The sequence below is a fragment of the Lactuca sativa genome, chromosome 4 (assembly GCF_002870075.4).
Source record: "Lactuca sativa cultivar Salinas chromosome 4, Lsat_Salinas_v11, whole genome shotgun sequence".
NCBI lineage: Eukaryota > Viridiplantae > Streptophyta > Magnoliopsida > Asterales > Asteraceae > Lactuca > Lactuca sativa.
The window spans coordinates 161246465-161259024 of record NC_056626.2 but is presented as its reverse complement, the minus strand read 5'-3'; the positions used below and the strand labels follow the sequence as shown (position 1 = coordinate 161259024).

At 36.6% G+C, this 12560-nt stretch overlaps 1 protein-coding gene across 1 annotated transcript; it reads left to right on the top strand.

Annotated features, from left to right (window-relative positions):
- The first annotated feature begins 879 nt into the window (after positions 1 to 879).
- Positions 880 to 4917, top strand: LOC111921359 (uncharacterized). The gene is made up of 12 exons (XM_023916915.3): positions 880 to 1471; positions 2093 to 2245; positions 2331 to 2543; positions 2627 to 2716; positions 2792 to 2908; positions 3024 to 3293; positions 3378 to 3534; positions 3622 to 3699; positions 3792 to 3892; positions 3980 to 4147; positions 4229 to 4411; positions 4474 to 4917. Exons 1-12 carry the CDS (start codon positions 893 to 895, stop codon positions 4801 to 4803), a joined length of 2439 nt encoding a protein of 812 aa, XP_023772683.1. The 5' UTR covers positions 880 to 892; the 3' UTR covers positions 4804 to 4917.
- The last annotated feature ends 7643 nt before the right edge of the window (positions 4918 to 12560 follow it).

Genomic DNA, 12560 nt, shown 5'->3' with positions numbered 1-12560 from the left:
TGTTATAACACCATGAACACCACCCCCTCATTTTGTTACTTCTTGTTATAACACCACTTCAAATTGCTTATACCATATGCTCTAATCCATTGGGGGCAGTCATCCCTAATCCCAGTAAAGGAAATTCCCCATCCAATTGTCCAGGTAAATCATCCCAATAAATGGTTATGAAATCTGGAAGGTGAAGCAAAGATGAAATTCTTTGTTTGATGAGATTAGCGTATTAGGATTTCTATGAAATATAAAGATTGGTTGAAAAATCCTTTTTTTTTTTTTTTTTTTTTTTTTTTTTTTTTAGCTTCTTGCTGGTCCTTTTATAATATTCCTTATTGTTTAAAAAAAAAGATAAATATTTGAAACATTTAGAATTCAAGTTACAATAAACTTAAAAAGATTCGATTTATGATAATATCATGTTTATGTGGTTTTTTGGATTTTTAATAAAAGGTCCAAACTGAAAGTCAATTATATCAAACGATTATAAAAGTAGACATTGACCACCTCTTTGAATATTTTGTTAGCTAAATGTTAATTTAATATGATTCGACCATTCATAAAAAATAAATAAGTACAAGTCACATCCATGTTAGTTAAAACTTTAAGATTAAGTATAAAAAAAGAAGTTGGAAAAAATTTAATAATCTAAACAGGTTTTGGAGAAGTCCAAACACCAACTAATCTTATTGTTTCTCGATTTTGATTTATAATTTGTAAGTATAACTATCTACATATGATTATAAATAAATATTTTATTAACATATATAGTTAATATAATAATAAAAGGGTAGCATTAGCAATAATTGATAAGGTGGAATTGGCAATTAAACATGCTTAATTATCGTGTCAATTCGTCTCCAATTACATGAGTCCAAAAGTAGAGTTCCTTTAGAACATGACCTCCAATATACCAAAGCGTCACACCAGCTATTTTTATATTCTCTCACATTCACACTCACACTCACACTCGTACTCTCACTCTCCTACACACACACAGACACACTCCGACTATCAATTATCACCGACATTTTCCGACGATACTCCGATGGCCGTGGATGAATTTACTAGATCAGTTCAGGCGGGACTACAGCTATCCAAACGGATTAGTTACGGAAAAGATAAAGCGTCCATGACTGTTCCGAAGGCGCCGTCCATGAAGAAGTCGTTGTCGTCATGTTCGTCGTCCTCGTCGTTGCGGTTGCCGGAGAATCACCGTCCGACAGCGCCGATGGTTTACGCGGTGATATCTGATCCTTCTGTTGTTGATAATCCGGATATTTGTAGCTATCAGCCGTATGTGTATGGGCATTGTGATCCGCCGGCGCTGGTTCCGCTACATATGCATGGAATTACGATGGAAGTTGACTGTTATTTGGACACTGCGTTTGTTACAGTTACCGGAACTTGGCGCGTTCATTGCGTAACTTCAATGTCATGTTGCGATTGCAGAATCGCGATTCCTATGGGCGACCAGGTATGATGTTTATGTCATTAAATAGTTATCTGTTCGTGAATCCCCCTATTCGTTTCCAATTCCATCTCAGTTAACTTCAGTAAATCATCAAAGGATGCAAAATCGAAAAAGTATTGAATAGGAAGAGACAAATTAATACCGGATAATCCAAAATTGACGCACGGAATACAAATCACGTCGTAACTAAAGTACTAAAGCCATGCGAGATAAAGTAATTCTCAGATTAAGCTCCTTTTTTGCTCGATTTACATCCTTGATGTTTCCAGAAATGAAATAAACTGTTCACATTATTTATTACTTTCATTACACAATTACTATTTATAGCGTCTTTTTTAGGCATTTTTTATTCGATTTGTGTGGACATAAAGGGAAGAATGAGAATTTAACTTTGAAGGAGCATGTTCATGTTCATGTTTATTTAATTTCACTTTTACCTTTTCTAGTCAATGGATTTGGAATCCGAAGAATGTATGCCAACACAGATTTATTAGTATTCACAACTGAATTGCAAGGATATAATGCTTAGATCCTTATAACGTTCTCTATTATTTCTTATTTGTTAAATGTTCTCCATCAAAATTCCCAATTTAACTTCTGAAAAGAACATGGTTTGGCTAACAGGGTTCAGTTCTAGGTATTGAGGTGGAGAGCACAAGAAGATCATATTCTTCCCAATTCATAACTCCACAAAATGAAAAAGATGTAGAAAAAGTAACAAAGACAAATAACGGCTCTCTAATGAAAGGCAACACTTACATGTTCAAAATTCCACAGGTTTCCCAATAAACTCTGCACCATGAATCACCATTTTTAAGTTTTTACACCAATTTACTTACTCTATGATGCTCAACATTTAAAGGTTGATGGAGGATCAAAAATCCATGTTACCATTAAATGGTCTCAGAAATTGTTATATCAACATCATGAGTTCTGCCTCAGTGTGCCTTTCACTTTTCCTGATCATGTTCTTCCAGTGGTGAAGGGAACTTCTAATAAGGAAAAAATCCTGCTAAATGTCAACTCTGGTACAGATACAGAAATCATCTGCAATTATTCTAGTCATCCTTTAAAGGTATAATTTTTTATTAAATTATACTTTACTAATAAATTTTTATTTCCTCTCTCCTAATTCAATTTCTTTCTCTATTTTGAAAGGAAACAAAACGAAAGTCTGGTGAATTAAGCTTCTCATATGAGGCAGATGTTAAAAGATGGTCAACTGAAAACTTCTTCTTTTCTTACTCTGTAAGGTCTCACTTCTTAATTAATGGCATAAAAAACATGCTTTGACTTTTGATCCTTTTTTTTTTTACTTTTCAGGTGTCTTCAGAGGATATTTTAGCTGGATTGTTACTGCATACTCCATCTCTTCATGATTATGATCAAAGAAATATGTTTTGCTTCTATCTTTTCCCTGGGAGTAACAAAATTTCAAAGGTTAGTGAAGTATTTGGGCACTTCAAGAATCATAATTCATTCTTCAATTACAATTTCCAATTTTAAGTTTTTAACAGTTTTCTTCATTTGTGTGATTAATGTTATATCATCATAGCCTTTTAAAAAGGAAGTAGTGTTTCTAATAGACATAAGTGGAAGCATGCAAGATGAGCCTCTTGAGAATTCAAAAGCTGCATTGATAAATTCCCTCTCAGAGCTTAATCAAGAAGATTCCTTTAACATCATAGCCTTCAATGGAAACATCAAATCATTCTCATCTTCATTGGAATCAGCAACTGATGAAAGAATCACAAATGCCATTGAATGGATGCATAATAATCTCATTGCTGAAGGAGCCACAAACCTCCTACTTCCTCTAAAACACGTACTTACTTACTTACTTACACAATTTTCCTATTCCACATTAAAACTAAATCATTAATTTTTTTTTTTTGATGATGTCATAAAGGCATTTGATATGGTTGGGAAATCGGGTGAATCAATTCCTTTCATTTTTCTCATTACTGATGGAGCTGTTGAAGATGAAAAAGATATTTGTAATATAATGAAGGATCATCTTTTGGATGGAGGGATTAATTCTCCTAGAATTTTCACATTTGGCATAGGTATGTATGTAAGACTTCTTTTTGATTACATCCTTTGTGGGTATATTTGTAATTTTATACATGTTAATGAATTCAAGATTATCACAGGTTCATACTGCAATCACTACTTTTTACAAATGCTTGCACATATGGGAAGAGGATGCCATGATGCTGCATATGATGTAGGTCAGTTTCATACTCTCTCATCAACTACAAATATTTATAAATTATATCCTATGAGGGTATATTTGTAATTTTCCCTTTCTTAATTTAACCAGATTCAATCAGTGATCGTTTACCACGACTGTTGAACAACGCCTCATCTCATGTACTTGCAAACATAACCATTGCTGGTCTAGAAACTCTTGAGTCGCATGAGGTACACTCCCTCACACACTTTTTGTATTCAATTCAATTTTTTTTTTTTAATTATAAAACTTGACATTAATTGTTCTGTTTATTACAGTTATACCCTTTTCGTATTCCAGACTTTTATGGAAATCCATTAATTGTATCGGGTCGATACCAGGGGACCTTTCCAGACATTGTTAAAGCTAGAGGCTTCATAGCTGATATGAGTTCTTACAAGATTGATGTCAAAGTTAGAAAAACAAAGGGCATACCTTTAGACAGGGTAAACATCTTAATTCGCACACCTAAGGGCATTTATGTCTTTTACATGTATAAAAAAAACCTGTCGTGTCGTGTGTATTAGGTTTGTGCGAGAAGGGAGATTGATACGCTAACAGCTAATGCATGGTTAGCGCAAAATAAACAACTTGAGGAGAAAGTTGCTAAAATGAGCCTACAAATCGGAGTTCCTTCCGAATACACTCACATGATTCTAATTCAAGGCGACAAAGTAAAGCCACCTATGGATTCAGTTCTACCAGAAGAGGTACACTACACCTTTTAATTTCCATATTATTCAATAAATTAATTACCAATTTTTAACAACAGGAGTATTCGAAATTGGAGAATCATAAGATTATGTATCTGAGCAATTTAAGCGTTGGATTTGGTAACGTGATGGCGAGTGTTGATAATTTGGCGCCGGGAATAGAAGAGGTGAAGCTGAGTGAGCCAGCCGGAATGATGATGCAGGCGGCTTCTTCTTGCTACGGCGTCGTTCTGGATCGATGTTGTTGTGTGAGTGTGTTACGGTGTTGTTCTCGAATGAATGATCAGTGTGCGATTGCGCTGACGCAGTTGTGTACGGCGCTTGCGTGTTTTGAGTGCTTGAATTGTTGTTGTGAAGTATGTGATTCGTGTGGCGACTTGTGTCACTAGAGAGTAGAATGATTAGGTCAGAGAAATAAATGAAGACAAAGAAAGAATGTGTATTATATGGTGCGGAATGATTATGTATGATTTATCTGTATTGTAGATATCTACTTTTATGCACGCCTTACAACTTTTATTAAAAATTGGGGCAAAGCACACAGAACTACAGAAGTATAATGATCTCTAAGTTCAGAACTCTTCCTTCATGATGGAACGAATGGTAGGTTACTAGTTTATGCAAGATTATGTGATATAAACATCTTTCTATTTTAAATTATCATGTATTATTCATCATGGAAATTCGTTATCCGAACCAATGGATAAGGGTTGAAACCTTGTGAATGTGATGGAATGAAGGAATCAACCTTATGTAATTGTGCTAGATTATGACAGCTTGATGACTTAAGTCTTGCCTTACAAACGATGTGGTTCGCCACGACTCGAAAAAACTTGAGGTTTGACATTCCCACCAAGTGACACATAACATAATTTAGAACCTTGTGATATATATAAATCTCCGAATAGATTTGGAACTCAAAGAAGGAAAAATCATAAGTCAAGGTGAGGTTAACTTACTTAAAGTTAACCTCCTTGTCATATAGATTTTTGCAAATTTTGGGGGTATATGTCACAAATGAATGTATTGATCTTTTGTAACATCCAAAAAATCATGATAAATTTTAACTTTTCAAAAACAACCCATTTCATACATAAACCGTTTACAAAACCATTGTTTCAAAAGTATTATATAAAATCAGAGTATCCAAAAATCCAAACAACATAAAACAAAATGATGTGCACGATCACGCCTTCACCTTGTCATCACCATCTGAAGTACCTGAAACAATAAACTGAAACTTTATGTCAAAGCTTAGTAAGTTCCCCCAAAGTACCAACACATATAACATATAATAGCATATACTAGGTCCACAACTAACAGACTGGATTACCTCTGAGCCGACATTATGAGTCTGCCTTGCCTAACGGGCCCATAGCTCATATCTGGCTTGGTCCCAAGCCCAAAACATAAGTATGGCTGCCCTCCGGGCCCACAACATATGTGTGGCTTGCTCCTGGGTTTGTTGGCTACCGCACAAAGCAATACTACCTCAACCCAACCATATTATGTCAACATATACATAACAGATAACATATATCCAACAACATATAAACATAGAACCAATTATCAGACAAACATGCAGATTTACAAACCACTACAACATACTATATCCTATATACCATGATACCAATCTATAGATCTCTATCACATATCAACATCCTCTAAACCAGGATAAACAATTTAATGGGCCGATATTGGTGCATTTGACCTACAAGTATAGTGAGGAAAACTCACATGTCAGTCCGAGTAAATAGCTGAATAAATCTATGCTCTGAATACAGACTCTACCCGTCACCTATTATTCAAATCATAGCCCAACTTAACTTATCATCAAATATCCAAAATATCCTTTGGTCAAAATTGGTCAAATCCTAGTCAAAGTCCAAAAAGTCAAATGTTAAACTTGGTCAACAATGTTGAGTACGCCCATCGTACTCAGCTTGTACGCTAAGCGTACACAACTTGACCAAAAAACCGAGTTGGCTGACCACGAACGCCCAACGATCCTGGGGAACACCAGCTTTCATAGTTAAGGCTTTTCCTTTCCATTAAGAGCTTAATCCTTAAGCTCTTTTGTCCAAAATCCAGATCCAACCCTAAAATAATGTCCTTAACCATAAACTTTCCAACTTTATGGTCTTGCATGGCCATTAAGTGCCCAAACACAAAAACCCTAACTACTTAACCCATTAAGACCTTGTAACTCATGCATGGAAGGAAATAATTATGAGTACAAGAATCAACGTGCAAGGAAAGGTTTGAAAACTCAAACCTTGAGTTAATCTTTAAGATCAATGCCTGCTCTTAATTAATGGTTCCAGTCGAATCTGGTAATACTAGTTAGGACTTGAAGAAAAGATTCAACAAAGTACTCTAATATTAAATGAAGTAAACTTGGAGTATAATCAATGTAAAGACATTTAATGAACAAGAAGAGTGTTGTGAGAGATCTTGACATGAGATAAAAATGAAAGTGAAGTAAAGAGAATTTTTTGCCTATCTTTGGAGTAACAACGCATATTTTCTTGTCATTCAAATCACTCCTTAAATAGACGAAGGAGGAACATCGTACAAACTGGGAAACATTCCTAGGACTAGATACTAATCAGTCACTAACAAACTGATTATATAAAAGATACATAAAGGAAAATCATATGAAACGTTACATGAATAATAAGACAAGAAACATTAAATGCAAGAACAGACTATAAATCTCGGAACTTCCTTTCATCTCAGAATGATCTCCATGTCGTACTCCATCTCTATCTCGAACTTCACAAATCTCAGAATCAACTGACTTCGAATCTTTATTACTTGTGATTGCTAGAGGTTTATTTTCCATGTTTCAGTAATCTCCCCATAAGAGAAATTAGCAATCAAGTCAGCTTAGTTGGATTCTTCATTGTTGAACACATAAGCTCTGTATATCCAGTTCCGAACTTCTATGTACCATTGGAGTTGATTGATAAATTGGTTTTTCACATGCTCCGGAGAATCTGACTTTGATGCATTTGTGATGACCTTTTGAAGAGCTTTAGAGGGGACGAGATGCTTGTCTAGGAATCGGAAGAAGTCCTTTTTGTTTGTCTTATTTTCCAAGTAGACATATCCTAACATTGGTTCATCAATTGGCCCTTCCGCCAAAATCTTAGCTTCAGGTGGCTTGTAATCAATCTTTGCCAAGAACTTTTTAGTTCCGAATAGATGAGCGAGCTCAAAGTCACATCGAAAAAATTCAGCCACATAGTCTTTTAATTAGTTCATTGCAGCACTATAGGTAGCAATGCTCATTTTACTTTCTTGGCGAGTTCAGAAGTGAGCAACAATAAACAAGATGTCGTTTGGATTTATGGAGGGGTAGTCGGCGTCTGTGATGGTGATTTTCTTTGATTTGTTCTGAAAGATGTAATACCGGTGCAATAAGCAGTCTAAGTCGAATTTGCTTAAGCCTTTTCTTCCCAGAGATCTTTGTAGTTCTCTTAGGGGACCACACTTCTTTTCGAGGACGTGTGTTCATGGAGTAGAATGTCTTCAGTCTTTCCCTTTCGGTCCTGAAAATCGTCTAAGGATCATCATCTAGGTGGAGAGGAGCATACTATGTAGAATTTTCCATAGGGAGAGATGGGGAGATCAATTTGTTCTGAATCTTGGGATGGTAGATCATTATACATGAATGACATAATATCCTGATCATCAATTATTCCTTCATGACAAAGTTGGGATAGCCCTAGCATTGGATTGTGGTTGTCTTTGAGATCTTGAATCCGAATGCTCGCTTCAAGTGCGTGATCTATTTGTGCTTGAGACCACCCTCCTGAAATTTTGGCAGTTGGTTCATAGCTTTGGGGTTCCGAGATAGGATTCTTTCCTTTGTCTTGTTGTTTGGATAAGTCAGAGATGACTTTCTGCATGTTCTCAACGATGTTGAACACATGAGGTGGATGAATTAAAGGCTCTTCCGGGATGTCGTCATGTTTCTAAAGTGGAGAACCTTCATCAATTGGAACTACTCTTGGAGAGGGAATCGGAGGCAGCATGGATTAAGTGGCTCGGAATGCGTCAACTATGAGCTTTGTCTTGACTTTTTCCAGTTCACGACTCTGTTGTCAGACTTCTGCCAAGGAAGATGGCCATGTAACTGTAGACCATATCCTTCGTTCTTCCTCTGAGAGAGATTTCTCCGGAAATTTCCTTGGAGCTTCAATTCCATACACAACATTTGTGATGTACTCAACTTCTTCATCATCATCAGAAGGAATACCTATGGACACAATTTGAACATCATCATCGTCAGATTCATCTCGGAGGATAAACTTCAAGGCAGGATTCCAAGAGATATCTCTTCTGCTTGTTCCTTCTCCCCTTCTTGCACCGGATAGCCCAACAACCAAGGCAAGTCTAGCTGATGCTTGGAATTTCAAGAGCCTATCAAACATCTTTTGGAAACTGGTGTTCATCTACAGTGTAAGGGCATCATAGGCTTCAATGGTAGGAGCCTAGACTTTCAAGTGATCAAATAGAGAAGCAAGAATGGAAAGCATTTCATTGAACTTGTTGTTCGGAACTTCAACTATATTTCAAAAAGCTCGAAGAAGTTTGATTAGCACCTGATGCATGATGAGATTCATTTCGTCTTTCTTCTTGATCTCTTTCTCCATCCTCTAAATTTGCTTCTCATGCCTGGCATGGGTTTGCTTTATCATCTCAATTCGTTGAACATGTCATCATGAACCTTGAGCATAGTGGTGATTGTGTCAAGGTAGTGTTCCAAGTTAGGTTTTGGGACTTGGGTACGGGCTGTGGACTTTGGTAGTGACTTTTGAGCAACAGATGTCTCAGAGGGCTTGTTTTGGTTCCTAGTGGTCGGGCTGACAGTCAGAGATACTTTCTTTTTGGAATACTCAATGAACCTGGAGTGATGTATTGACCTAATTTCCTTTTTAGGGCATTTTTGGATTCTATCTTAGGATCAAGAACATCTTTTCTTTTTAATGAAGGTTTCTTCCTGGAGTCAGATGATGACTTGGAAGTTTGGCCAACAGATGAGTTGTTAAGTTGTTAAACTTGGGTTTGATTGGCACTAAGGTGGTTTTTTAAATCACTTGAGAATCAAAAACAAAAGAATCAGACGAGTATTCTACTACGATTTATTCTTCAATGTCACTATCAAAAGATGCACAGACAAAATCTGATTTAACTGAGTCAGGTCCAGCTGTCTCCAAAATAATATCCTCAATAACACAGTTGTTAGGAGGACTATGGTTCGGAATTTGAACTACAGTGTTGGGAATCCTAGGAGAAGATTTTGAGGTCTAATTCAAGTCCAGGGGAATCAGAGGCGGAAGAGGCATGGAATCGGGACATTTGACAACTATTAGTGAAATTCAGGAATTAGAGATGAGAATCGGTCTGAAGTCTCAGGAAGGGGTGACAATGGCGAGATGAGGGTATCCGAATGTTGGCGGTTCGGAATGTCTCCCATAAAAGTTAGATTTTGTAACTCCTTCAAGGGACGAGAAATAGGTTTCGGATACTCGCTTCCGAGACCAGATGCTTTAGACCAAGGATGACGAAAATTGTGAGTCATCCGTTCATTTGCTTCAAGAATATATATGACATTATGCAAAACATCTATTTTGGCATTGAAACATTTGTTATCAAAAACTAAAAAAAATTCTTTCAGAATAAGTGATTTCACATTTTTCCTTGAGAATGATACATTCATCTTTTGACATTACAAGTTCACGTTCTAAAGAGTCTATTTTAAGCTTCTTATCCTCGAAACGTAATCTAAGATAACTTAATTCACTTTCCATCTTCTCACTCACTTCAATCGTAAACTCGTAGGCTTTATAAATGATATTCATATCTGATTGGATCTGAGTTAGATATGGTTTACAGAGAGATAAATCAAAATTATTATCAGTAATCATAGATTTTACCTGTTGAACGATGTTTCTGTCGGGTGGGTCGTTAGTTGCCATGTAGCAGTAGTTTGGTTCAACATCATCATAATCTTCCTCTGATTTAGATGACCAGTAGCCTTCATCACATTCAATTGTTTGTCTTTCCATAAGACACATGTTTCTACCAGTACTCACATCATCTTTATCTCTGGATGACCAATATCCTTCCTCATCTCTCGACATACGGGTAACAAATGCTTTCTTACTAGTAGCCATCTCTTGGGCTCTACGTGCACATTATGCAGAGTCCTTGATCTTGGGTTTTTGTGGCGCTTCAGCCAAGCAGTCTTTGGCATAGTGATTTTCATGACCACACTTGTGTGAAATGATCTTTGGTTTGACTGACTTTGGAATCTTGTGGGATTCTGAGGGATGATTTGGTGTAGAGATGTTGGGTTTATAAGCAGGTGGATTTTTTGAAGGTTTGGGAAATGGTCGGGCATTAACTTGATGAGGAGCTTGGAAACGGTTGTGATATGGTTTGTAAGTGAGATTTAAAGGAGAACATATACAACTATACTAGAAAGAGAACATATACAACGATACTAGGATGAATAACAATACATTACATATACATGAATACGTTAACATAAATGTGATCCACTGTATCGGAGCATGCCTTCAATGTCATGGCCCGAGTTGTAGCCAGAGTCTCTTGGAGGGAGAGCGTGAGTTTGCGTATAGATCTATATTGGATTGACTATCCAACACCTTGCTGCTAGCTACAGCCGGACCTGCAGGTCTGCGGGTGCAAAACGTCATACCTTTTTACGACCTACATTGTCGTGTTGCATAGTCGATAATATGGTACAATAAATCACATAATGCCTTAATATAAATCCGGTTTAAGGTAGTTAGTACAACAGTAGTTCCTATAATACAACACTACATTACTACATTAATTTACCCTTTACATATATTTAGTGATCATTTCACTTAAACATTAATGTACAAACTATATTTTGATAATGATAGTTACACTTGGGAAAATTACACACTTTTACAAGAAGCGAACATACAAAACTGTTATGCCTTGGTAGAAGGCTATTTTTAGTAGGAAATATAGGATTTTCTAGGAGATTCAAACTTTTACAAACATTCATATACTTTTATTACAAACGTTTACAAACTCGTACTTCAAACCACGTTCAAACGTTTTGATACAAACACCGACACTAAATACTTATGAACTCACCAACTTTAATGCTGATAAACTCTTTCAAAATAACTTATATTTTCAGGTCATCAGTACACAGGTACCGAGGCCAACTTTTGAGAAGATGGAGCGCATTCAAGACTCATCTTATTATTTTGATTTACATTTTTGGTGTCTATAACTGTTCAAAACACACTTGTATTAAAATTATATATTTAATGCAATGGATGATGTTGTTTGCTTGTTTGCTATTATACTGTGTTGTGATACTTTACATGACGCCCTCCGCTCCAGAACGTTTCTGCCGTTCTCGGTTTTGGGGTGTGATAGATTGGTATCAGAGCATTGTTTATAGTGAATTGAGTATATCAACCCATAAAAGATATACTAACTATAAACCCATTTGGGATTAAAACACTCTGACCAAGAGTCTATACTTTTAAATAATAAAATATTTAACTAAGTATACAAGTCTGCATTCATACTAAAATCAGTGTCACAATGACAAGAACGAAAGTAGTACGATTGTTAAATATCACAAGTGAGCTCGGGGATGTATGGTCAGTCCTGGGAGTGGCATAGCCTGATCAATTATGCTGGTCCGAGGAGTGATTAGCATATGCCCTAGAATGGTTGTGATATGTTAACAAGTCTAAAAACTTACCAACAATACCACAATGAGAACAATAGAACCTAAACTTAAAACACTACAGGAGTATTTTGTGCTACTACAAGCTACTTATGCACTAGATTCTTATACCTCTCTTCTCGTGTATATTTAAATGGCTGGATTCCACCTTCCCGGAGACCCGTACTTTCCACCCCAAGGCAATGCTGGATGGCTTGAAGAAGAGCCTGAAGATGAGCATCCAATCCCTTTGGATGATCACCTCGTAGAAGGCTTTTCGGATGGATCTGACTCCGAGCCTGAAGTCAACAACCTACCGCCAGTAGGTCAAGCCCCGAACAACAATCCTCGACCAGCTTTCCCAGGTCCCACACCCTTGTGGGCAACCAACTT

What these genes read in the sequence shown, in the direction of transcription:
- LOC111921359 (XM_023916915.3), top strand. Translation starts at nt 893, where the DNA reads ATGACCTCCAATATACCAAAGCGTCACACCAGCTATTTTTATATTCTC. An exon ending in ACTTCTTCTTTTCTTACTCT is followed by an intron (nt 2,717 to 2,791) that starts GTAAGGTCTCAC and finishes TTTACTTTTCAG; the next exon opens with GTGTCTTCAGAGGATATTTT. An exon ending in TCCTACTTCCTCTAAAACAC is followed by an intron (nt 3,294 to 3,377) that starts GTACTTACTTAC and finishes GATGTCATAAAG; the next exon opens with GCATTTGATATGGTTGGGAA.